A 27,903-nucleotide genomic window follows, 5' to 3' on the forward strand; every position below is an offset into this window, starting at 1 on the left:
CCTCCAGTATTTTCTGTTTTTGTTTCAGGCTTACAGCGTCTACAGTCTTTTGCTTTTTGTTGGAATAAAACAGCATTGGAGTCATTATTGATCGATTGAACTGAAGTGAATTTGAATTGTATTCAATTTCAGCAAAATGAAATAGTACCGACAGCAACTGTGAAGTTTCTAGATTTTGAAAAAATTGCATTTAAACACTGAAGTCCGTTATAGTGCTGTCATTTACAAGAACCATCAATTAAGTAAATCCATCTAAATTAAGTCAGTTAAGCGAAGGCAAAAGGGAGGGGGGAACTAGTTGGAAAATAGATCAATTAAATGTAGTTTTGAGTAAATGGGCCTTCGGGCATTAAGTAAATTCATTAATCCATGTATTCTGTCTCAGAGGAGCAGACCTGGAAGGAATTCAATAAATAAATGATTTTGGCTTAAATACATGGACTTGGACAACAAGCAAGAGCCAACAACTGTGACTTACACAATTAATTAAAATATACCGAGTAAATAAAATTTACCTTTGGGAATCATGTCAGTCACAAATTTAATAAATTTGACACTGAAAAAATAAAAGCAAGAGAGCCACAAGCAAACTGTTGATTGACTTCTGTCACTAACACAATAAAACAGCACTTCTTTAGACTCAGTCAGCCACACACACAGTATCTATCCATATACATACTCACAGATACAGAAAAAATAAAGTTTATGGGATTGAGCATTTTATTTATATTACAAAGATAAAATTATACATACAGTATTAACAGCAGGCACCGGGATTTGCCACTGATGGCAGAATGTAAATATGTGTAGATATATTACATTTTAAAATCGCTCAACACATCATACTTGACACAGGTTCAAAACATCTTACCTTATTATAAGGGCAATTTAAATAATAATCAAAAATGAATTTAAAAGGTTTGTTTATATTTATATATGAATTGAAGACCAAACACAATTGCAGTTTAAATTCACTACAACATGAAATTAGCATATCAAAAAAGTTGAATTTAAAAGAAAGGTATATTTAAAAGAAAATTGAAACAAAATCCTGGGACTGTTCACATTTCATATTCAGCACATCTATTTACCAACTGTAGTAGAAAGGAGGCAGTGATGGGATGGTATAGATACTTAGCACATTAAATTGTGCTTCACTTTGCTCTTCATCACTGAATACAATTGGAAAAAATCAGTTGCATGAATCTGCTTCATCAAGTGGATTATTCTCTAGCTGCAAAACTATTTCCTTCAATTCAGGATCCTTGGCCCAGTTCACTCCACTGGAAAGAATAACACCCTTTAAAATAAAAGTCAATACTTGTAATTACTTATCAAATTATCAAAAAACTTAGTACTAAAACTGTTTTACACATTTTCCATAAAAACTTATACGGTTTCCCAGTGACACAATTAATAAAGCCAACATGTAACAAAGCTTTATGAACCACAGCATAACAGATTCAATTGCCAACTTGTATCAAGGCAGATAACCTCAGCTGGGATTTCAATAGAGGCACAGTAACTAACTTCTGGACCAGTCAGTCACAGTTCCTGATCATTATCAGAGGTATCATCCTTCAGGTGACATTACAAACAAAGATCCTAACTGCCTCGAATTATAAAAGAAAATAATGGAAACAGTATGAGGGTAGGGTTAACATTTCATATTGATGACCTTCTGTCAAACTGGGAGATAGTACAGAGGAAGAGCCAGCAAAAAGGAACAGAGCCGAGGGAACAAATGTAACTAGGCAGAGGGCAGGAGATGATCAAGTTGTGATGGGATGAGAAAAAAGGCAATAATGAGAGAAGGGGAACAGAACATGTCTTGAGAATCATAAATCAGCCAGCTTGAGATTGGTGGTAGGAAAAATAATGGAATCTCTATTAAAAGGAGAGAATAGGAGAACAATCTAGAAATGTGAAAAGTAATAATGGATAGTCAGCATGGATTTCAAAAGGGAAAAGTTACTCTTGACTAACGTTACTGAACTTTTGAGAAGATAACAGAGGGAATAGACAATGATAATGCAGTAGATGTAATTTATTTGAATTTTCGAAAAGATGCCCCATAATAGACTAATGAATAAGGTCAGAGGTGGAGTAAGGGGACAAGTGACAGAATGGATAGCTAACTGGCTTCAAGACTGAAAGCAGATAGTGGAAGTGAAGGGTAGGGGGGTAGGTATTCACTACGAAAGAAGGTAGAAAGTGACATTCCACAGGATCAGTGCTGTTCACAGTCTACATTAACGATTTGAATTCTGGAATCAAAAACACTATTTCTAGATTTACAGATGACACGAAATTGGGAGGAATAGTCAATACTGAGGTGGACTGCAACAAATTAATAAACTTGCAAAATGGGCAAATGAAATTGAACACAGATAAATGTGAGTTAGTACATTATGATAGGAAGAATAGGGAGTTCACTTATTACTTGGGAGGTGCAAGTCTAGGGTGAGGGGAGTGGGTAGAGAAATGAAGAAATTTAGAAGTGCAAATTCACCAATCACTGGGAGTAGCACCAAAGGTTAACAAGGCCATAAAACAAGCAAGCCAAGCACTAGGCTTTATTTCTAGAGGGATAGATTTGAAAAATAGGGAAGTTAAGTGAAACTTGTCGTGAACCACGGTTAAACTACAGAGTACTCAGTGCAGTTCTGGTCGCCATATTATAAAAAGGCACTGAAGAGGGTGTAGGGAAATTAACAAGGATGATACCAGAAACGCATATATACATATATATATATATATATATATGGAAGGGTTTGACAAGCTGCGTCTCTTTTCTCTTCAAAAAAGGCTGAGGGGTGGCTGAATAGAGGTATTTGAAATTATCAAAGGTTTTGACAGGGTGAATACAGAGAAAATGTTTCCCAGAGGCCATTAATATTAGATAGTCACCAAGACATCTAACAGGGTATTCAGAAGAAACTTCTTTACCCAAAGATTGGTGAGAATGTAGAACTTGCCACCACAGGGAATAGTTGAAGCAAATAATCACAGGAAGCGGCTGAAGCAAATAGTATAGATCATTTAAGGGGAAACTAGACAAGCATATGAGGGAGGAGGGAATAGAGGGTTACAATGGTAGATTTAGATGACGAAAGGTGGGAGGAGGCTCGAGTGGGGTTGGGGCTGATTGGGCCAAATGGCTTTTCTCCGTGCCATATATCCTATGTAGAAAGTAGAGAAATAAATGATGTAGCAAAGACAAGGAGAATATGTGAGTGTTGACGATAGATTAGCAAAACAGAAGAGAACAGGCTCTTAATTTTATTTCTACCTTACTCCTGGGCCTCTTTGCCTTTCCAAATTTTCCATGTTTCCCTTCTCTATTGCTAGTCTGCTGTAATGTCAACTGGTTCTGACAAAAGGTCAATAAAGCATTAACCCTATCTTCTTCTCCTTACAGATGCTGGATAACATGCTGAGTGTTTCCAGCAATTTCTGTTTAAATTTCAGATTTCCAGCTTCTGCAGAATTTTGTTTCCTATTTGCTATTCTTGTGGCACTATTTGATTGGTGTAAGTCTTCTCCTGGTGTCCCAGGTAATCTTCTTCTGGAAACCAATACTGTCAAGATAAGATTAATTGACCACTCGCCTCATTACACTTCTTTGTAGCAGCTGTCTGGGCCTAAAATGACCACTGCATTTTCCTGCATGACTGTCAAAAGACTTTTAAATTGAAATTATTGTTTTTGAAATGTTTTGAAGCATTTCCATGAGATATGATACAGGAGTACATAAAGACAAATTTTGGTTTGCCTTCAATGATCCTGCCTGAAAAAGCAGGTTTGTGCGCACATGTGGATGTTAAAAGAAGCTAGGTTTGGACTCAGTGGTGATGCTTCTAGCAGTTGAATAACCTTCCAATATTAGGGCAGAGTTTTATACCTGTACAGTTGCAAACCTATGATTTCCCCTCATTATTTTATTGGAGCTGCAAGTCCACAGGGGAAAATCCTGAAAATCATGGTCTTGGTGGCCAGGACCGCATATGAAGCACAAATACAAAAATACCTGGAAAAACTCAGCAAGTCTGGCAGCGTCTGCGGCGAGGAGCACAGTTAACATTTCGAGTCCGCATGACTCTTCAACTGAACTAAGGAAAAATAGAAAGGGGGGGGGGGGGTGTTGGGACAAGAAGAGCTGGATAGAGGGCCAGAGATAACCAAAAGATGTCACAGACAAAAAAACAAAGAGGTGCTGAAGGTGGTGATATTATCTAAAGGAATGTGCTAATTAAGGGTAGAAAGCAGGACAAGCAAGGTACAGATAGCCCTAGTGGGGGTGGGGTGGGGTGAAGGAATCGAAAAAGACTAAAAGGTAGGAGGTAAAACAATGGATGGAAATACATTTAAAAATAATGGAAATAGGTGGGAAAAGAAAAATCTACATAAATTGTTGGAAAAAACAAAAAGGACGGGGAAGAAACGGAAAGGAGGTGGGGATGGAGGAGAGAGTTCATGATCTAAAATTGTTGAGCTCAATATTCAGTCCGGAAGATGAGGTGCTGTTCCTCCAGTATGCGTTGAGCTTCACTGGAACAATGCAGCAAGCCAAAGACGGACATGTGGGCAAGAGAGCAGGGTGGAGTGTTGAAATGGCAAGCGACAGGGAGGTCTGGGAATGGGTGAATGGTTGCGGACAGACCGAAGGTGTTCTGCAAAGTGGTCACCCAGTCTGCGTTTGGTCTCTCCAATGTAGAGGAAACCGCATTGGGAGCAATGAATGCAGTAGACTAAGTTGAGGGAAGTGCAAGTGAAATGCTGCTTCATTGAAATGAGTGTTTGGGCCCTTGAACGGTGAGGAGAGGGGAAGTGAAGGGGCAGGTGTTGCATCTTCTGCTGTTGCATGGGAAGGTGCCGTGGGAGGGGGTTGAGGAGTAGGGGGTGATGGAGCAGTGGACTAGGGTGTCACGGAGGGAACGATCCCTAAGGAATGCTGCCGGGGGGGTGAAGGGAAGATGTGTTTGGTGGTGGCATCATGCTGGAGTTGGCAGAAATGGCGGAGGATGATCCTTTGAACGTGGAAGTTGGTGGGGTGATAAGTGAGGACAAAGCGGACCCTATCATGTTTCTGGGAGGGAGAAGAAGGTGTGAGGGCGGATGCGCGGGAGATGGGCCAGAAACGGTTGAGGGCCCGTCAACCACCCTGGGTGGAAAACCTCGGTTAAGGAAGAAGGAGGACGTGTCAGAGGAACTATTTTTGAAAATGGCATCATCAGAACAGATGCGACGGAGGCGAAGGAACTGAGAGAATGGGATGGAGTCCTTACAGGAAGCGGGGTGTGAGGAGCTGTAGTCGAGGTAGCTGTGGGAGTCGGTAGGCTTGTAATGGATATTAGTGGACAGTCTATCACCAGAAATTGAGACAGAGAGGTCAAGGAAGGGAAGGGAAGTGTCAGAGATGGACCATATGAAAATGATGGAGGGGTGGAAATTGGAAGCAAAATTAATCATTTTTTCCAGGTCCAGACGAGAGCATGAAGCAGCACTGAAGTAATCATCGATGTACCAGAGAAAGAGTTGTGGGAGGGGGCCGAAGTAGGACTGGAACAAGGAATGTTCCACATACCCCATAAAGAGACAGGCATAACCCGGGCCCATGCGGGTACCCATAGCCACACCTTTTATTTGGAGGAAGTGAGAAGAGTTTAAGGAGAAATTGTTCAGTGTGAGAACAAGTTTAGCCAGACGGAGGAGAGTAGTGGTGGATGGGGATTGTTCAGGCCTCTGTTCGAGGAAGAAGCGGACAGCCCTCAGACCATCACGGTGGGGGATGGAGGTATAGAGGGATTGGACCTCCATGGTGAAGAGGAGGCGGTTGGGGCCAGGGAACTGGAAATTGTTGATATGATGTAGGGTGTCAGAGGAATCACGGATGTAGGTGGGATGGGACTGGACAAGGGGAGAGAGAATGGAGTCAGGATAGCAAGAAGAGTTCCGTGGGGCAGGAACAGGCTGACACGATCGGTCTGCCTGGACAGTCCTGTTTGTGGATTTTGGGTAGGAGGTAGAAGCGGGCCGTCCGAGGCTGGGAGACTATGAGGTTGGAAGCTGTGGAAGGAAGATCTCCAGAGGAGATGAGGTCAGTAACAGTCCTGGAAACAATGGCTTGATGTTCGCTCCTCCATCCCCACCCCCTTTCCGATTTTCCCCCTCCTTTTTGTTTTTTCCAATAATTTAGATGGATTTTTCTTTTCCCACCTATTTCCATTATTTTTAAATGTATTTCCAGCCATTGTTTTATCTCCACCTTTTAGCCTTTTTCGATTCCTTCACCCCACCCCCACTAGGACTATCTGTACCTTGCTCGTCCTGCTTTCTACCCTTAATTAGCACATTCCTTTAGATACTATCACCACCTTCAATACCTCTTTGTCCTTTTGTTTGTAACATCTTCTGGTTACCTCCACCTATCACTGGCCCTCTATCCAGCTCTTCTTGTCCCAACACTGCTCCCCCTTAAACCAGCTTATATTTCACCCCTTTTCTATTTTTCCTCAGTTCTGTTGAAGAGTCATGCAGACTCAAAATGTTAACTGTGCTCCTCTCCACAGATGCTGCCAGACCTGCTGAGTTTTTCCAGGTATTTTTGTTTTTGTTTTGGATTTCCAGCATTTGCAGTTTTTTGCTTTTATCTATGAAGCACAAATATCTGGTGAGGTTCTAGATGATGCCCAAACTGTACATGCGAGGCAGTCAAGGCAATTAGGAAAGGAGGGGAGAACATCTCAAAATGCAAACTAGAAAATTCCATGATCAATATGTAAATATACAAACTAAAGCAAATGTATGGTATTTAAATATTTGCTTTAGTTATTAAATGTTGGCAAATGCTACCTGCAAAACCTTCTGAATCAATGTCACCATCTTCACGTGCTCCAGCAAGTTTTTTTCTCCACGTTTTGGAAGCTCATTCTCCAGTTGTTGGAGCAACTGTTGCTGTTTTTTCTTTTCAGCTCTCATGTCCTGCAATACACCTTGCATCTTCCGTTTTAACACTAAGTAAATAAAAAAAAATACATACATCGCTGTTTCAAGTTTGTGGAAGATTGAGGATGTACACCCAACTTTGTATTTATTTTCAGAAGAGACCAATATTATCTCAAACTTGTTTGTACTTATTTACCTAATAACTATATTAAACCACATGTTTCTGTTGTAAATATTAGCAATTTGTTTCTACTTGTGCCTCCTAGCAGTTGGCTAAAGGAAGCATTGTTAGGTTTGGATGCAGTCAGTGAGCTATTGATACCTTCTTGACCAAAACAAAAAAAATCATACTTCATTTTGAAATTAAAACGGGGTGGAAAATTATACTCTAGCTAGCTAACCAATAATTGATACAACACAGTAGTGGCCTAAAATAATGTTACCAAAATATTTACAATTATACAGTAATGAAACAAATGTATCTCTACTGTAATTACTTAGCCTCTGCTTTTGAACTTCAAGAACTGCATTCTCCAAATTGTGAACTTCCTACAAAAAAAAAATCAGTAATTGGTTTACATCAAAATCTCTCAATGTTGAATATTAATTGTTTACTATAATAATAATTAACCACTTAATTAAACAAATGGAGTAAAAGTGTCAGCAGCATGTTTTGTGTGCTCGTACTAGTGCTGAGGAATGGAATGCTTCCCATTTCAGGCAGCATTTGCATCAAGCATTCTCAGGTCAGTTACAGCACAGCCAAATTCAAAGTAATGTCTCCTCCATTCTGCCTCAACAACCCCAGAAGAACACTATTCAATCTCAGTATGGCTTCTGGGAATGATTTTCTCACCCCAACCTGGTTGAACTTTTTGAGGAAGTCACCAAGTTGGTGCATACAGGTAGCCCAGTCTTGATTTTCAAAAAGCCTTTCATAACGTGCTACACAATAGGCTACTAAATAAGATAGATGTCTTGGTGAAGTAGCAGGGAGATTTGGGGTTGGCTAAAGAACTGGTCTAAATCTCATAAGATAGATTAATAATGGTGGTTCTGCACAAGGACCAGTTACAGAGTCCATAGGGATTGGTGTTAACCACTGCTTTTCACCATCTTTATCAATGATCTGGGTGAAGGTCAACCATCTGCAAATTTGTGGATGATACAAAGAAATGTGCGTGTGTTAAAACCTTAGATGAGAAAATAGATTTCCAGTGGGGAGATGGGGGAAGAGGAGGGGCAGTGGATCTGCATCTCCAGATTATGTTACACACATGGGCAGGGCCAGCACCAAGCACGTGTAAACCAAGTAGACTTGACTGCTCAAGGCTGCCAAGTAAGAAAATGAGCTGGGTATTTTAATTATGTACAAATCTTTGAAGATCCACAAGTAGTGCTGTGGATATTTTGTATGATTTGAATATTTTTTAAAAAAGCGTTCGCCTGCATTGACAGGATGATTAAGTACAAAGATAAAAGCAAAATACTGTGGATACTGGAAACAAAAACAGAAAATGCTGGGAAAACTCAGCAGGTCTGACGGCAGCTGTGGAGAGAGAAAAACAAAGTTAACATTTCGAGTCCGTATGACCCCTCTTAGAGCTCTGAAGGAGGGTCCTACAGACTCAAAACATTAACTTTGTTTTTCTCTCTCCACAGATGCTGTCAGACCTGCTTAGCTTTTCCAGCATTTTCTGTGGTTAAGTACAAAACTATGCAGCAAATAATTGTCACTTCTTTTTGGAAAGAGTGCTCTTTGGCTGCAGATAGAAAGGAAGTGCAAACAAATGTGCATTTCACATCCTTCAGACATTCCAAAAGTGCTTTACAGCTTATTAATTACTTGTCAATTGTAGTCACTTGTTCTGTAGGTAAACACAACAGCCAATCTTCACACAGTAAGGCAAGGTCCCACAAGCAGCATTGAGACAAATAATCAAATAATCTGTCTTTTTGGCAGTTCGTTGAAGAATAAATGTTGGCTTGAACACTGGAAGAACTCTGAGTAAACAGGGACCTCACAAGAAAATGCACCTTTGGCCTTTATATCAAGAGGACTAAATACAAAGGGGTAGACGTCATGCTACAGACACAAAATTCCCTGGTTAGACCTTACCTGAAATACCATGAGTAGTTCTGGGAATTATACCTTAGCAAGTATATTGGCTTTGGAAAGGGAGCAGCAGATTTATCGGCATAATACCTGGATTATGAGGGTTAAATACCAGGGAAAATTACACAAACAAGGATTGCATTCCCTGGAATTTAGAAGGATAAGCTTTCAAGATATCAAGGGGAGCGGATAGGGTAGATAGAGAGAAACCACTTCCATTGGTTGGGGTGTCAAGGACTGGGAGGCACAGCTGAAAAGTTAGAGCCAGGCCTTTCAGGTGTGAAGTTAAACATTTCCACACAAAAAAGGGTGGTAGAGGTATGGAACACTCTTCTGCAAACAGCAGTTGATGCTAGATTTTTGATTAATTTTAAATCTTAAACTGACTGGTTAACAAAAATCTAAGGTATTAAGGGATATGGGACAAATGCAGGTATATGGAGTTGGGTCACAGCTCAGTCAAAATTTGTCTGAATGGCAGAACAGGCGTGAATGGCTAAATGACCTATCCCTGTTGCTATACAAAAAGAAAGCGAACTACAATAGCTTATAACTGAAGATGCTGCTATGTAAAGTACCTGCAGATAATAAAACACTACATAATGTTGGCAACAATTTTCAACCCCAAAATACAGGAGTTATTAATCATATTAGACTTACTTTCTGAGTTGCTTGAATCTCAAAACAAAGATCTAAAGAGTGCTTGATTGTTTTCATTATCAACCTAAAAACAAGCAATAATTTATGAAAAAAGCTAAAGACTTGAGATGCATTCTCCAATAAACATTGGTTTTCATTATTTTAGCCAAAGGTTGAAAACAAGCATTAATTGGGTGCTGCACTAATAAGAAACGTCTGTTTGATAGATTTAACAGGCAATTTCAGGCTAGTGATGATTATCAAAATTAAAACTTGCCTGCAGGCATTAAAGAGAAACCGGCAGGTTTAGCACTCAAGTGCTAATTAGACAAAATTTTCATGGAAGATGTTGGCTCTTTGCACCCACTTCTACCAAAAGTGTGGAGTATGCAGACTGGCATAAGCAGCATGTTGCGGGATGGCTCAGGGACCAATGGAGAGAGCGTCCAGGTTATCAGATGCAGCACTGGAGGTCCTGGCAGAGGACGGATGTCCTGCATGCACAATGCTGCCTCGCCCTGCCTCCTACCTCAGCCAGTGCTGCTCTGCCTGGCCTCACATCCTCCTCCCATTTTTCAGTCAGATCAAAGAGGCCCCTAGCAAGATGCTGATGACCAAGCATTCCCTTTCTCCTGGTGACTCATATATGATGGAGTAGTACAGCACCTACTCTTTTTAGGTAATATCCTTAACACCATTTATTCCAAAAATTCCCTTAAGTGTTGGCGACATCTTGACAAAATGTCCGGTCTCCCGATGTGTTTTGAATGTCCTCTTCCAGCAGCAATGACCATGAAGCAGTGAGTAGCCCTTTAAGTGGTGCTTGAAACAGACATCGGCAATGTTTTTATTCCCAAATAACTGGTTGCTGTTAGGAGAGGGTACTAATTAAGCGCCAGCCACCAAAATGCCATGCAGCCTCCTAAAATGCCTGCTAGTGCTCATTAAAGTGACAGTCAGCTGTATAACTTACCTCTGTGCAGCAATTCTTATTGCTGGCTTTAACTCCTTAAACAAGATGATATCTTACGCTAAATGCAGGCTAAACATGCATCTCACTCAAGACTTCATCTTGGCCACGTCTTTAGTGTCTGAAGTATCTGCCAAAAATCACGCCCAAAGTCCCAAATTGCCTGATGCAGCATATTTTTAAGAAGCTTTGCCATCAATAGGGAAAGCAGTTTATGGATGGAGGAATAAGATGAATGTGAAAGAGTGGAAAATATTATTAGAACAATGAACTTAAGAAAAATTGATTGGCTGTAATTTTACAATAATAAAAATGGATAATTATTTGATAAAAATCAAGTGAACAGCTCCCAGATAACTCTTCCATCGTCCTTTACACCCAGTGCGCCCAGTGGAGGCCAATCTTCTTCCTAACTAACTCATCCCTTCCACTGCTGACCCCATGGACTCTGCCAGCAGATCAGCTCTGACCACCCTTCCATGCATCTCCCTCCAGAACGTCTGTTCACTTGTGAACAATGCCCTTGCTATCCATGAACTTATCGTGGATAGGGAGGGAGGGCGCGAGGAGGAGGGGGAGAGGGAGCCAAAGCAAGGTGTCATATTTCATTTCATATTGTTCCTGTGAAGCACCTTGGGATGACTGACTATGTTAAAAGGCACTATATAAAAGCTGTCATTGTACTAAAGGCCAAATTTAACTTTAGCAATCAAGAAAAAAAGCAGACAGAAATTAAGCAGAAATTTGACTTAAGCATCTACTTTAACAGATACACGCAAATGGAAAAGGCAATAGAACATTCACTAAAATTCATGCACTGGTGGAAATACTTACTTCCCTTCTTCATCATTCATCTGCACTGCTTCTCGGATTGCATGTGTGAATTGAAGCCTGTAAACCAAAAGGAATGTAACAGCTAGTTACTTTGTGTGTTTCTTCTTTTTGATTCCCAAGAAAGTTTCTAGCTAAAGGTGGAAAAACTGTACACTAGGACACCAAAATACTGTGGCCCACATCACATAGCCACATTATAGGTGAGATCGCTTTATAACGAGGTCCTCTCAAAAGTGCCAAGCCCAGTAGCCAGGATAATAAAACAAACAAAATGAAGACATTAACTTCAAATAATGGGAATATACATGCACAACTGATCATTATTGAACAGTTGGGCACAAGTTGAAGAAATCAGTAATTTTTAACTGGTCACATTTACTCCTCACCTCTGCGTTTGCTAGGTGTAGGATGTTCTAAAGTTGTGTAACACTTGTAGCAGTTGATTTTTCATTGACTTCCAACCAACTTAGTGATTTGTCTAGGCAGTGAATGACTGTATGGGATAATGGCAGTGGTTCAGTTTGCAGTATCCTTATCATCATCATCTTCAGCTTGATGGATATTTTTAGGGTTTCGATCAATATTTCAGCACCTGCCATCATCTTGTTGGTAGCTTCTTGGGTGTCAATATTCAGCCATGCATTGAAGCCATCCGTATCTAATTCAGCTTCAAGTACAACCTGGTGTTGTTTAGATCATAATCTACAACTGTCTTCTCATTTTCAAGTGTTACTTTTTGAGTGAACCCTTCAAAATCCTCCATTTCTTTGCTGTTGGTTTCCATTTCAAATACAGCACCTAGGATGTGTTCTCCAGGAATTTTTGATACAGTTGATTGTCGCTTCTTGCCAGGCACAGCCACATATGTAGATTCCTTCGTTCACGTTGAATTTTTTTCAGGTGAGCTGTCACGTCATTCTTAACGTCCACCATTCTCTTGATCAAGTCTCTTCTGTAGTTACACTTGAAGGTCGTAATGATGCCTTGGTCAAGGGGTTGAACTTTTGACATTGTTGTTTTCAGTAGGTAGACACAAATGATGTTCTCATCTTGTGTTACTAGGCTTTCTGGGGTAAGTGTGCAAAGCAGTTGCCAAGCAGCAAAATGACTTGTTCAATTGTTCTGTCTGAGATATTTTTCGGCAGTTGATATGAATTCATGGTGGAACTAGTCTTTGGAAACTGATGAAGTCATTCAGACCTTGAAGCCACATGAGTATGGCGTGGCAGTGATTTTAGATTTAGATGATGGAAGCAGTGTAGTTTGGCAAAACTTCTGATGACAAGCAAAGTCAACTTGTGTAGACCAGTTTTGTGGCAGCAACAAGAGGACTGGAAAATTTTCTTTAATTCAGCGGGAAATTATGTGGCTGGCTTCTTTGTCCTGTTGTTCTCCTCTTTCAAAATGTCGTACCAGTTCTTGAATCTTGCTCGCCGTCCTTTGCTAGCTCCAATTGTTACTGGGTCATTGGTATTTCCATTCATTTTAAGGCACAACTTCTTAGCCTTTGCTCGAATAACAGAACCAGAAATGGGTATGCCATCAATTCTCTGTTGGATAAACCACATGGGTACAGCCTTGTTGAAAGGCATGCTGTTGGCATTGAGCTTTCTTTCTTGCTTGGCCACCTTCAGCCATCTCAGTTGACACCCTCCTCAGCTTCCCTTCATCTTTAAGCCATCCATGAAGCATTGATTCAGCGATCCCCGTTCTTTGTGAAATGGATGCTTGCATAGCATCTTCTAGATCTGGGCGATGAATTTCAACTTCTTGACAATGGTATAAGATTTTCTCTTTTGCGAATTAGTATATATGATTTTGCATTGATCATTCTATTGGTTTAAGTTCAAGTTTGACCAGTATTTATACAGAGAAAACTGTCCCCTTAATTAGTCATGAGGCTGCCTTCTCATTAGCTTTTTTCCAGATCATCTGTGGAACATTTATACTTCTGCAATTCATTCTGAAATGATAAATTTACATGAAAATCGTTGGGTCCATGACAGACCTGAATCTTAAAGTTCCACACTATAGTGGACCAAATTGTAATAGGGTCCCAATATAATTTGCTCATAAGTTTCTTTAATGAAATTTTTCACGAAGTACAAGACTGATGCCCATCATGAAGGATTGTTCTGTCTTTTTCAGTTGTTTGGTAGACTGATCCAGCTTAAGGCTGACATGTCTGAGATTACAGCTTGCACTCTTAAGAGGAAGTTCAATACCTTGATTTAAAGATGTTAGCCTGGATTTTAAACTGAGGGTGCTATAGTATTGGAGATGCTCCTGACCCTGGCCAAATATCTGGCTTGGAATTATTTGCAGGTGGGAAACAGAGACCCTGATCTCTGCAGAGAGTTTCACCTTACTGTGGGCATCAGGAGCCTGTCATAATAGGAAAAACGGAAGCCAAGGACTACCTGCAAATAAAAACATGCCTGTTGAGATGGGGCTTGTGCACAGCAACAGCAAGAGACCCCTCTTAATTAGAGCCCTAAAGCACCCCCAACTCTGCTGTCCTTACAACATTAGAGCCCAAAAGACTGTCCCAGCATACAACTGGAGAAAACAGTGAAAAGAATATGGCGGAGTCCCTATTTACCTTAATTTAATTCAATTTGCATGCACCTTCCCACATTTGGGGATATGCCCTGTTTGCCAATTGGAAAACAGGTGGAGGTTTGCAGTAGATTAGAAGATGTGGGGATGTGGTGGAGCATATTCCAGAGCATGTTTTCACCAATGCCCATCCCAGGTATATTAAAAGAAAAATATTGACAGGACATGGATGGAAAATTTAAGCCACCAAAACACCATATATTATTATTATTTGGAAGCAAATAGTAGCAAAGGTTTGTTGTAGTCTAGTGAAGATTTTAATTTTAAAAAATTAAAGTTCCTTTCAAAGTTACACACCATCCTGACTTGGCATACAATGGCATTCCTTCACCATCATAGGGCCAAAATCCTGGAATTCCCGACCTAACAGCATTTTGTCCACATGGATTGTAGCGGTTCAAGGAGGCAGCCTACCACCAAGGGTAACTAGTTGGAATGTTTTAAATTTGGAGCTGAATCACAAACAAGGTAAAAGTTCTTGGACAAAAATGGGATCAGGATTTTCTCATACCTGTGAAGAGCCATGGTTTTGTGCTGGAAAGATACTGAAACATCTTCTAATTCCTTTTCAAGCTCTTGAATCCTACAGGATTAAAAGAGGTGAAAGAAATTAATAATTTTACAAATAACTGACAGGTCACCTTGCCCTACCATTACGCTTCTCAGTATTTAAAATAATTTTGTAATGATAGAAATGAAAGATAATCTATATTTTAGTTCATAGTAAGATGGTAAGTTGCTAAAAACATACACTTCTTTTAGGTTGTCTTCTGATATAGCCTCAGTATTGGTTTCTGCGCCTGGTAATAAAATACAGATACCAATTAAGTTAGAATTTAAAAGCAAATGAGAGTGAGCATGCAGAGTGTGCGTGTATGTGACAAGGCAGTCACACGATTCACAATAGTCGTTACTCATGCTGTTTTATGTATCTGCGAGTATTAACATTCCTAATACCTCACACGTTACAAATATTGATTTTTGGTATGCGAGAACCTATCTCTAGTGGGAATCCTGTTTGATCTTTTGACTCCCCTTTGGAGGAAGGATCCAGAACCTGAGGACAACAATGATTGGCAAAAGAGGCAATGACAACATGAGGAAAACCTTACGCAAGGAGTGATTAGAATCTGGATGCACTGCCTAAGTGCATTGGAGACCTTTAGATGATTATCCAGTCTTTTTTGAAGAGAAAAAATTCCTGGAAAAAGATGGGGGAGTGGGACTAGGTGAATTACTCTCACAGGGACTCAGTAAGAGTACAACAGGCCAAATGGCCACCTTTTGTGCTGTAACTATTCTATACTTCTATAACTGAGACCAATTATCGGGCCCAGTGTTGCCAAGGCTGATGCTAGATAATGGATCTAGACCAAGCATTGAACCTGTGATTTTTCTACTTTTTATGGCTCAGTTTCACACAAAGCAGGCTTTTACTACTGGATCCACTGGGGAATCATGTACGAACATACAAATATATGAAATAGGAGAAGTAGGCCATTTGGCCCCTTGAGCCTGTTCTGCCACTCAATAAGCTCATGGCTGATTTGTGTTTCAAATTCCACATTCTCATCTACCCCCAATAACCTTTGATTATTTTGCTTAACAAGGATATATCTACTTCCACTTTAAAAATATTCAATTACCTCGCCTCTACTGTCTTATGAGGCAGAGTTCCAAAGTCGCACAACCCTCTGAGGAAAAAAAAACAAAAAACTGCGAATGCTGGAAATCCAAAACAAAAACGTAATTACCTGGAAAAATTCAGCAGGTCTGGCAGCGTCGGCAGAGAAGAAAAGAGTTGACGTTTCGAGTCCTCATAACCCTTCAACAGAACTAGGTGAATCCAAGGAGAGGGGTGAACCTGTGATCACCCCTTTCCTTGGATTCACCTAGTTCTATTGAAGGGTTATGAGGACTCGAAACGTCAACTCTTTTCTTCTCCGCCGATGCTGCCAGACCTGCTGAGTTTTTCCAGGTAATTCTGTTTTTGTTTTCCTCTGAGAAAAAGTTTCTCCTCATCTCTGTCTTAAAAGGGTGACCACTAATTTTAAAACAGTGCCCCCTACTTCTGGACTCACCCACAAGAGGAAACAGCCTTTCCATTTCCACCTTGTTGAGATGTTCAGGATCTTATATACTTCAATCAAGTCACCCCTCACTCTTCTAAACTCCAGTGGAAACAAGCACAGTCTGTCCAACCTATCCTCATAAGAAAACCTGTTCATTTCAGGTACCAATCTAGTAAACCTCCTTTGAACTGCCTCCAATATATTTACTTTCTTCCTTAAATAAGGAGACCAAAACCGCACACACTATTCGAAATGTGGTCTCACCAATGCCCCGTATAACTGAAGCATAACATCCCTAGTTTTATGTTCAATTCCTCTTATAATGATTGAGATTCCGTTATTCCATCATTCCATTAGCCTTCTCAATTACTTGCTGTACCTGCATACTAACTTTTTGTGACTCATGCACTAGAACACCTAGATCCATCTGCACCTAGGAATTCTGCAGTAGTTTTCCATTTAAGTAATACTCTGCTTTTTTATTCTTCCAAACAAAAAGAACAATTTTACATTTTCCCACATTATACTCTATTTGCCAGATTTTTGCCCACTCACTCAACCTACCTATATCCGTCTGCAGCCTCCTTACGTCCTTTTCACAACCTACTTTCTTACCTACCTTTGTGTCATCTGCAAACTTAGCTACCATGCTTTCCTCCCCTCATCCAAGTCATTGATATAGATTGCAAAAAAGTTCAGGCTCCAGCACTGACCCCTGTGGGATTCCACTTGTCACATCCTGCCAATCAGAAAAAGACCCATTTATGTATATTCTGTTTTCTGCCAGCCAGCCAGCTAATCTTCTACTCATGCTAATAAGTTACCCCCTACACCATAAGCTTTTATTTTTCATAACAACATTTGACGTGGCACCTTATCAAATGCCTTCTGGAAATCCAAGTGCAGTACAGCCTCCCCTTTATCCACAGTGCATATTGCTCTTTCAAAGAACTCCAATAAATTGGTTAAACATGATTTCCCTTTCACAAAATCATGCTGACTCTTCCTGATTGCTTTGAGTTTTTCTAAATGCCCAGCCATAACTTCCTTAATAATCGATTCTAACACTTTCCCCATGACAGATGTCAAGCTAACTGGCCTAACTGTTTTCTACCTCCCTCCCTTCTTGAATAGAGGGGTTATATTTGCTACTTTCCAATCTGATGGAACCTTTCCAGAATCTAGCGAATTTTGAATAATAAACACCAACATCTCTATTATCTCATTAGCCACCTCTTTGAAATAAAACAAACTTAAATTGAATCAATGGTTTCTGTACCAACATTATTTTTCCATGTTAAACTATCAAATATGTTCCACGCAAGGAAATAAATCTACTTAAATAAAAGCAAAATACTGTGAATGCTGGAAATCTGAAATGAAAACAGAAAATGCTGAAAAGACTAAGGTCTGGCAGCATCTATGAAGAGAGAAGCAGAGTTAACGTTTTGAGTCCATGTGACTTCTTCAGTTCTGAAGAAGAGTGATACAGACTTGAACCGTTAATTCTGTTTCTCTCTCTCCACCACAGATGCTGCCAGGCCTACTGAGTTTTTCCAGCATTTCCTATTTTTATTTTAAATAAATCTATTTGTTGCAAGAGTTATTCTATCATACGTCAGAGGGCTAAGACCTCACTTTATTTTTATACAAACTGCTATGACTCTCACAAAAGGAATTTCTGGCCTTCAGAAACAGCAGCAACCTTGTTGTCTCTAAAGAGGTGCTAATGCCCCCTGTGACTGCCAAGATCAAATCCCAAGGAGTTGTAAAAAGACTATTTACATTTATAATGCCAGGCTCTGGCTAACTGAATGATGCAATTGTGAGGACAAAGGATCCTGAAACCTCTGTTGAGCTTATTAATGGATGAAACATTAACCATCTCAAGAATCCAGATAAGAAATAAGCATCTTTGTCCAAACCAAGCTGGAGAAGTAGGAATTATGTCACATGGTCCCCTCCCTCCCCCAACCCACAAGCTGCTTGAACCTGTAATATTGCCTTGTGAAGCTGCAACAGGCAGTCTGTCGCACCAGACCAGAGCTCTGCCCTGGTTTAAATTGCCCAGCCCACATTTACACTGTTTTTACAAGAACTTCTGTACTCGTATCTACAAGACTAATTCATCCCTATGGGCCCATTGTGGAAGTAATTTCTATTGGAAGAGTGAATTATCCAGCATCAGTCTTCAACCGGCAGACTCTGAAGGAATACACCACTGGACTTTTGATTCTGGGCTCTCGATTCACGTGAAACAATAATTTTTGCCTTTTCTGTGGTCTTTGCCCTGTACCTCTTTCTTTCCCTTATCCCTCTTTTAGTGTATGAATGAATTAATTGTGTAAAATAAATTAATCCTATCTCGAGTTTGCTGTGGGGTTATTAATAGAGGATTGGATCACTCCAAAATTGAGGGGTTGGAGAAAATAGTTATAAAAGGGGGAAATCAAAAAGCAAAAACACTTTTCTGTTTATGGATGGGCTGCGAGAGGAGAAAGCAGGGCTGTTTAAATTAAATCCCCCTCCTGTCCATAACACATATTTTCAAATTAAGTATATTGTTTTAATAAAATGAAATAAAAGCTACAACATTTCATTACTAAAGGCAGCCCTGAAGGTGTACCCAAATGACCTATCATACAATTCATAACAACTTACAAGCTTTTACGCTCGTCTCCAGTTCCACTGTTTGTTGGATTACTTGATCCTTTAACCTAAGAAGAAAAAAAATACAGAAATGATAAGAATAACAAATGTTTTCTGTTGTACATGCCAGGGCAGGTGAGGACCACCAAGATGGGAAAACAAAATGTGCTGATTTCATATATTTTCAGGAGTAAAACCAGCATTGGGCTTATCTTATTACCATAGAGTTCCGTTTGAAAAAGAAAATACTTACTTGACAATGAGCAATGTTGATCCTCCACATACACAGGAAACCTAGCAGCTTGCAATTTTGATGTACTGCTTAGTTGAGCCAAGCTTCAACACTCAGTCAAACACCAAGGTTGCTTATTTTCTCCCATCACTGCTGGAGTGCCTCCAGACCCAACTTCTTCAGTGCTCTTCTCATTGACCTCTTGTTTTCAACCCTACACAAATGGCAACCATTCACTTCACGACTTGCATTCTATATTGTGCTAAGTCCTGTTCACCTACCCAATGTGCCTCTTCTTCTAGCTTTGCATTTATTTCAAAAATCCTTATTTACAAATTTCATTATGGGCACAAACCCCTCTACATCTGCAAACTCTTCCAACCCGAAGACTTTGCTCTTTTAATTCAGGTATACTGTACCTTCTTTCCACCCTTGATTCCAACATTGGAGGCAGAGCCTGTAGCCAGAATGCTCCACTCTATGGAATTCTCTCTTTAAAGCCTCCCACCTTGAAAATCATTCCTTGCCTTCAGAAGCCTACTCCTTCAACAGGGCTTTGATCTAAGTATTCTCTAAAGTCCTGCTTATTTCACATTGCTTGTGAAGAGTTTTGAAAAGTTTTGCTGTTGTAGAATATTGTCATCTCATGGGTTCGGGGCATAGAAGAGGGGAAACTTAAGGTGCTGCCTCTTAAGGCAATACACATCCTGTACACTATCATGATCTTCTGACTTTGTTGTACATTAAGCTACATTTTAGACTGCAGCCCTAGCGGTTTGCTTGAAGAAAATAGCTTAGTTCATAACAAGAGCACTGGCACCTAACAACAACTTGCATTTATTTATTGCCTTTAATGTAGAAAAATGTCCCAAGGTGTTTCACAAGGTGTTAACAAACAAAATTTGACAGTGAGCTAAATAAGGAGATATTAACGCAGATGACAAAACTCATGTCTTTGCCCAAGCATTTGAAGGAGCATTTTAGAGAGGAGAGATAGAGGAAGTGGAGAGGTTTAGGAAGGGACTTACAGAGCTTAGGGCTTTGGCAGCTGACAGCATGGACATGCATGGTGCAGTGATTCAAATCAGGGATTTTCAAGAGGTCAGAATTGAAGAAGTACAGATGTAATGGAAAACTGGAGGGGCCGGAGGCTATTGCGGAGATAGGGAGCGGTTAAGCCATGGAGGGATTTGAAAACAAGGATGAGAAGTTTAAAATTGAGGCATTACTTATAACAAAACAATATAACACAAGGCATGTTTGAGGAAAAAGAAATATCAACGTAAGGAGTTTCAATTGCGGAGGGTGAATCGCGCTCAAGAAATAAGACCTTCCTGAATTCAGGTAATTTTGTGTTTTTCAACCTCTATGTATAAAGAATTGTGCCACAGGAAACCAAAATTTCCAGAAACAAGGGGGAACTGGATTAAGACAATGTTCAGAATAGGCCACACTTAACACCAATGATGAGTGGGGAGATCACCCAGGTAAGACAATGGCCCAAATCTTCCAAGGAGCAGCAATCACCATCAGATTGCAACTGCGCTCCTACTTTTCCACGCCACAGTGGAGCTCCGCATTTCTGGCCGAGTCTTCTGATCCTGGCTTCTTCAAAAATGTGGAGCAGTCTTCCATCAAACAGCTTCCTCGTAGCACTGGATTGTCAGGGCAACACAAGTCATGCCCCCATTTTACTGCACTAGCTGGTGAGTGTTCACTAACACACTAAAAAGAATTGGGACTTTAAACAGCTTTTCAGTGTGTTAGTGAATGTATAGATGCATAAGTGGGTAAGCTGGATGAGATAAAGTGTGTAAATGGGCAGGGTGGCGATTGGATAGGGTGGATGAGATGAGTAGGTGAATCGGGGGTAGTCAGAGAGGGGTTGTCAGGTCCGGGCTTAGTCAGGTGTGGTTGGCAGGGGTATGGTTGAGTCAGGTGGTGGGAGTCAGTCAGGTTGGGTTGGGGGACAGAGAAAAAAAATATTGAGTGGTGGGGGCTGGTCATGTGAGGTCAGGGGGTGGGTGGGTCCCAAAGGGGAAGGGGAGTTGCCTAAGGGGAAGGGGAGTTGCCTGTCAGAAGTTCAAACTTCCAAGGCAAATCCTATGGAATAATTGCATCAGATTTCTGCAGGTTCCTGAAGCACATTTTTGGGGGTATAGCCGGTCTCTAACGATCCAGAGATTGGAGGATCTAGGCCAATATATTTCATGGAAAAATGTCCTCAGGGTTTCCCTGCCCACCCTACACATGATGTTATTATCCTACTTTTATGTGCAGGTTGAGTGAACAAGAAAGAAGGTTACATTTCACTAAGCTCCTTAGAAGTCTAAGTTATAAACACATTTTGACAAATAAAATTTCTTCATATTGTGCCATTAGGATAAAATTAGAACTTGAAGAAATATTTTAAAACTAAAAGTTTTCAGGGATCAACAAACTGAGGTGCTGCACAGGATTCTTTGCTTTGTGAGAGTTGACTCTTGCTGTACTATATCTACTTATGCAATAGTATCCCCTTGTGATCAGAACTAGATGGTTGCGCCCTTAACACAGGTGCTCTTCAATATGTTTGAAGGGGGCTCGTGAACACTTGCTGTGCCAAGGCCAGACATAAGTCATTATGTTGTTTTAAATTTACAGCTGACAACATTTGTCTGTCCACATTTACAATGGAAACCAGTGTAAACTTGGCATGCTATAATTATACCATCCTGCCATAATACACACACTTTCCTTAGAAAAATAGCAATCAATATTTAAATAGAAGTATATGCACATTTGTTCTTAATGCTTCCAAGGAAAATGCATCTTGATACAATAAAATAAGCCTTCTCCATACAAAACTGAATACTATTTCCACTGGTAGGAGGGTCATTAGCCAGAACATGTGTTTCAATTGGTTTAATGTAATTGGCAAAAGATCCAAAAGGGAGATGGGATGTTTTTCTTTAAAACACAGCAAGTTATGATGATGTGAAGGGGTAGCAGAAGCAGATTCAATAAAATTTTCAAAATGGAACTGGATATGTACTTGAAGGAGTAAAACTTGTAGAGCTATGGGGAAAGAGTGAGTGGGATGAATTCATTAGCAACAGTATTTCAAAGAGTAGCACAAGTATGATGAGCCAAATGGTCTCCTTCTATGCAATATGATTCTATGAATACGAGCCCACTGAAAGTTCAGGTGAAGCACTTACTTAGGAATCCACCAAAGAATAAAAGGAAGTTCTAAAATTTAACTTCAAAATGAAACATTTTCAAAAGTAAACTTCTTTCCTGAATTGGTAATTGCATTATTACTGTTCCAATTATTGTGACAAAGTGATATAGAAAATCTATCATACTTTACATCAATGTACAACCATTTTACTCACCACATGAGATGCAGAATGGAGTCCATTACCACAGGATTTTCTTGACCAACTGCTGGTGTTACATGGAAGTTATCAAGTGCTAGCTGTCCAAGCTTCATGCAGGAATTACCAAGCTCCTGAAGAATACGTGTATCTGCTTCATAACTGACATACAGAGAACAAGTATCACAAGATGGAAAACAAAGAATGTGCAAAAAAGGAAAAAAAGAGAACATGCAATTTTTAAGAATTACAGAGTGAATCATAGTCACAGCTTCTGCAGAGGCCTCCCCAATGAGAGGAAAGGAGAAGAACTGAGCTACCATTACACAACTTCTAAAAGTCAGTACTTGATGCCAACTCTGGATACATGAAATAGAACTGTTTGCTTAGAAGTGTACCCTTGTTTCCAGAGTGGATAGATGTCAGTCACGTCTTCTATAGGGGTCAGAAATTCCCCCAAATGGAAAAACTGGAAAACTGGAAAAAGGAAGGAGGCTTTTGTCACAAAAGTATAATAATTTGTTTTTCTGCCTGGGTGTAATTTAATTACATTTTGTAGCCAAGCAAATGGCAAGTTGAAGCTATCAAAAGTAGTAAGGTGTAGAAGCGTCTTTAAAATGCTAAGTAGGTAAACATGGTTGGGGTCTTAGCATGTAAGGTGTGACAGGAATTTGCATTTGTAAGATAGATGAAGGGAGTTTGAATTTCAAAAGAGGTTAATGAGACTTGGCAACACAAAAATATTTATATTATGAGAAAGGTAAAGTTCCAAAGACATATGGAAACAATGGAATTTACATATTAAAAGGAGAGGATCATATATAAAGGAGAATGAGGCTGTGTGTCAGAAGGCATTATGAGACCTAACAAGTGTTCAAAATAGCTTTAATTAAGCCTCCAGCATTTGTGCATAAGCTGGCTGCCTACTGAAACTGACACTGGAGGAGGTGGTCATTTGGAATTCCACTGTCCAGGGTATTGTGTTAATTTGCTGGATCAGTTTAAAATCTAAAAATTTATTTTTGGACTGTTGCCTTAAAGGAGGTGTAACTGGGAGTCAGGTTAATTAGGGATTTTAGGAGTTATTACAGTAGTAATTTGTAGTTCTATGTATTTGCTTGAAATCTTTTTTGTTAATAAGCATTTTAATTTAGTTTAGAAAATATTCTAACAGTCTTGGTGGACTTAATACTTCTGAATTCAGTGCATGCATCTCAAAATAAATACAAATTGCAAAACTGTTGTGATAGCTTGATCAAGTTTCTCTCATGGATTTGATCCACCTGGCACATATCATCTGCCGTGCCATAACACTTTGCATTTAAAGACAATGGTTCATGCTCTGGCATCTCCCATTTATATATTTTTGCCTGTGCCCTCAGTGATAGCACTCTCACCTCTAAGTCAGAAGATTGGGGGGTTCAAGCCATATTCCAGGACTTTAGCACTGAATTTAGGCTACCATTTCAGTGCTCTGTTAAATGTTGTACTATCAGAATTGCCACCTTTCAGATAAGATGTTAAGTTTAGATCTTTATGGCTTGTTAAAGAATTCCATGGCACTATTCAAATAGCAAGAAAAAACTTCCAATCATATGGTGTCTTTCATGACTTCAGGATGTCCCATTGGGGTTTATAGTCAATGAACAGCAAGTGCATTTATATACATCTCATTTGCAGTAAAATGTGTCAACATGCTTCGCCGGAGAATAATGCACTAAAAGTTGATCATTTTTTGGAAATTATAGTCGCTGCAGTGTGTAATTTGCATACAGCAAGGTCCTACAAATAGAGAGATAATGATCAGATAATCTGGGATGTTGACTGAGGGATAAACATTGGTCAGGGCACTGAGGATAACTCCTTCTGCTCAGCTTTGAAATAGTGTCATGGAATCTTTTCCAGACAGGTGTCCAGGCCTCATATGATAGATAGAACCTCCTACTATCAACGCAGCACTGACATTTCAGCTCAAGCTGCTGAAGTGGGACTGAATCCACAATGGGAATGGTAGAAAGGTGATCATGTTACTGGATTAATGACCTAAAGGTCTGGATTAAATGCTTCAGAGACCATGGAAGCTGTGGAAATTTACAACAGCCCATGTCCCAAACTCCTCCATCACTTCCCACCAGCAGCAGAGGTGGTACCACACTGGTATACTATACAGTCATGAGGAAATGGCCCTGGGAGTCCTCAACATTGACTCTGGTCCCCTTGAAATTTCATGGAGTCAGATCAAATGTGGGCAAGGAAACCTCTTGTTGATTACCGCCTACTGCCCTCCCTCAGCTGATGAATCAGTATACCTCCATGTTGAACACTGAAGCACTGGAGAGTAGCCAAGGCACAGAATGTACTCTGGGTGTGGGACCTCAATATCCATCAATAGTGGCTCAGTAGTACCATTACTGACTGAGCAGGCAGAGTTCTAGAGGACATATCTGCCAGACTGGAACATAAACAGAAAATACTGGAAGTATTCAGTACGTCAGGCTTAAAGCCTTAACTCTGTTTTTGTCTCTACATATGCTGCCTGACCTGCTGAGTACTTCTAGCATTTTTTGTTTTTATTTATTTCCAGCATCTGCAGTATTTTGATTCTGCCAGACCAGGCCTGCAGCAGGTGAAAGGAGAAAACAAGAGTGAAGATCTTTCCTTTTCTTTTGCTTCCTTGACCTCATTCTCACCAATTTACCTGTTGCAAATGCACCTGTCAATGACAGTATTGGTAGGAGGGACTACCACACAGTCCTTGTGGAGACAAAATTTTCAAATTGAGGATACCATCCATCATGTTGTGCGGCACTACCACAATGCTAAATGGGATAGATTCAGAACAGATCTAGCAGCTCAAAACTGGGCATCCATGAGGCACTGGGATAGCAGCAGCAAAATTGTATTCAACCATAATCTGTAACCTCATGGCCCAAAAGCTCTACCCTGGTTGGGGGACACAAAGGAAGATGGCTGTGTTTGTTGGAGCCAATCAACTCAGCCCCATGCCACTAATGCAGGAGATCCTTGTCCTAGTGTCCAACCACCTTCAGCTGCTTCTTCAATGGCATTCCCGCCATCATATGTTCAGAAGTGCAGGTGTTTACAGTGTTCAATATCATTCACAAATCCTCAAATTGAAGCAGTCCATGCCCTATTGCAGCAAGACCTCCTGGACAATATTTAGGCTTGGTTAATAAGTGGCAAATAACATTCGTGACATACAAGTGCCAGGCAATGACCACCTCAAACAATAGAGAATCTAACCATCTCCCCCTGACATTCACCTGCATGATCATTGCCGAATCCCCTATCACATGCTGGGGGTGATGACTGCCCAAAAACTTAACTAAACCAGCGATATAAATACCATGGTTAAAAGACCAGATCAGAGGCTACGAATTCTGCAGCGAATAACTCACCTTCCGACTCCCCAAAGCCTATTCACCATCCACAGGGCACAAGTCCAGAGTGTGATGGAATGTTCTCCACAAGCCTGTGAGCGCAGCTTCAACAACACTCAAGAAGCTCGACACCATAAAGGACAAAGCAGCCTGGTTGATCGGCACCCCATCCACCAACTTAAACATTCACTTTCCCCCACCACCGTCACAGTGTCAGTGTGTACCATCTACATGATGCAGTGCTGCAACTCACCGAGCCTCCTATGACAGCACCTTCCAAACACATGGCCTCTACCACCTAGAAGGACAAGGGCAGCCAATGCATGGGAACTCCTCCATTTGCAAGTTTCCCTCCAAGCCGAATGCCATCCTGACTTAGAACTGTATCACCATTTCTTACTGTTGCTGCTGCAACTTCCATCCTAATAGCACTGTGGATGTGCCTACACCATATTTACTGCAGCGGTTCAAGAAGGTGGCTCACCATCACCTCCTCAAGGGCAGTTAGAGTTGGGGTGTGAGGAACTGTAGTCGAGGTAGCTGTGGGAGTCGGTAGGCTTGTAATGGATATTGGTGGATAGTCTATCACCAGAAATTGAGACAGAGAGGTCAAGGAAGGGAAGGGACATGTCAGAGATGGACCATGTAAAAATGATGGAGGGGTGGAAATTGGAAGCAAAATTAATAATTTTTTCCAGGTCCAGACGAGAGCATGAAGCAGCACTAAAGTAATTATCGATGTACCAGAGAAAGAGTTGTGGGAGGGGATCGGAGCAGGACTGGACCCAAACATTCCTTTCAAGTGAAGCAGCATTTCACTTGCACTTCCTTCAATTTAGTCTGCATTCGTTGCTCCCAATGCGGTTTCCTCTACATTGGAGAGACCAAATGCAGACCGGGTGACCGCTTTGCAGAACACCTTCGGTCTGTCCGCAAGCATTACCCAGACCTCCCTGTCGCTTGCCATTTCAACATTCCACCCTGCTCTCATGCCCACATGTCCGTCGTTGGTCTACTGCATTGTTCCAGTGAAGCTCAATGCAAACTGGAGGAACAGCACCTCATTTTCCGACTAGGCATGTTGCAGCCTTCCAGACTGAATTTTGAGTTCAACAATTTTAGATTGTTAACTCTCTCCTCCATCCCCATCCCCTTTCCGATCCCCCCTTTTTTTCCAATAATTTATATAGATTTTTCTTTTCCCACCTATTTCCATTATTTTTAAATGTATTTCCATCCATTGTTTTATCTCTACTTTTTAGCCTTTTTCGATTCCTTCACCCCACCCCCACTAGAGCTATCTGTACCTTGCTTGTTCTGCTTTCTACCCTTAACTAGCACATTCCTTAGATAATATCACCACCTTCAACACCTCTTTATCCTTTTGTTTGTGACATCTTTTGGTTATCTCCACCTATCACTGGCCCTCTATCCAGCTCTACTTGTTCCCCCCCCCCCCCCCCCCTTAAACCAGCTTAGCTCTGTTGAAGAGTCATTCGGACTCGAAACGTTAACTGTGCTCCTGTCCGCAGATGCTGCCAGACCTGCTGAGTTTTTCCAGGTATTTTTGTTTTTGTTCATGATGTGTCTCTTCTCTCCCTCCCCCCCCCCAAAATTGCTGGAGGTTTACGCACCAATAATAGCAAGTGCCGTGTACTCGCCATTGTTTTTTATATTCCCTAGCAATCTCATGCCATACAGCCCAACAGACACAGGCCAGTAATCTGCTAGCACCCACTTGTCCCTGTTCACAGGGCCTGGCCCTAACGGAGGACCAGCAGCGTCCGCAGATCTATAATCAGCCAGCAACAGCGAAAGTCCAATTGAAACATCCCCAATCCCAGGGGATTTCCCCAACCGTTATAATATGCCTCGAACGAACTCCTTGTGTTAACGAAGGGGACCGCTTTCTTACCCCATACTCTGCACCGCTCCCGACTCCATCGCCCACCCACAGACACTTTTCAACCGCTGCCCGCCGTTGGCCCTGTCTCCACCCATCCACCGTGCCGATTGGTCTAATCAGCAGGCAAGGGAAGGGGGCGGGGCAATGTACCTAGCCCG

The 27,903-nt window shown here is 40.8% G+C and overlaps 1 protein-coding gene across 1 annotated transcript; it reads right to left on the minus strand.

Annotated features, from left to right (window-relative positions):
• Positions 1-706: 706 nt before the first annotated feature.
• Positions 707-27,829, minus strand: cenph (centromere protein H). The gene is made up of 10 exons (XM_041186542.1): positions 27,755-27,829; positions 22,457-22,600; positions 18,860-18,915; positions 14,878-14,926; positions 14,638-14,709; positions 11,508-11,564; positions 9,725-9,788; positions 7,446-7,497; positions 6,856-7,016; positions 707-1,300 (listed from the first exon to the last, which is right to left on the minus strand). The coding sequence occupies exons 1-10, from the start codon at positions 27,781-27,783 to the stop codon at positions 1,193-1,195; spliced, it is 792 nt and encodes a 263-aa protein (XP_041042476.1). The 5' UTR covers positions 27,784-27,829; the 3' UTR covers positions 707-1,192.
• Between the last annotated feature and the right edge of the window lie 74 nt (positions 27,830-27,903).

Source organism: Carcharodon carcharias, chromosome 4 (assembly GCF_017639515.1).
Source record: "Carcharodon carcharias isolate sCarCar2 chromosome 4, sCarCar2.pri, whole genome shotgun sequence".
Taxonomy (NCBI): Eukaryota; Metazoa; Chordata; class Chondrichthyes; order Lamniformes; family Lamnidae; genus Carcharodon; species Carcharodon carcharias.

Excerpts from the sequence above, each read along its gene's own strand:
- cenph (XM_041186542.1), bottom strand. The coding sequence starts at position 27,783 with ATGGAGTCGGGAGCGGTGCAGAGTATGGG. Across the intron at positions 14,927-18,859 it reads GGAGACGAGCGTAAAAGCTT|GCGCAGAAACCAATACTGAG; the intron begins GTAAGTTGTTAT and ends TTTTATTACCAG. Across the intron at positions 14,710-14,877 it reads GAAGACAACCTAAAAGAAGT|GATTCAAGAGCTTGAAAAGG; the intron begins GTATGTTTTTAG and ends TTAATCCTGTAG.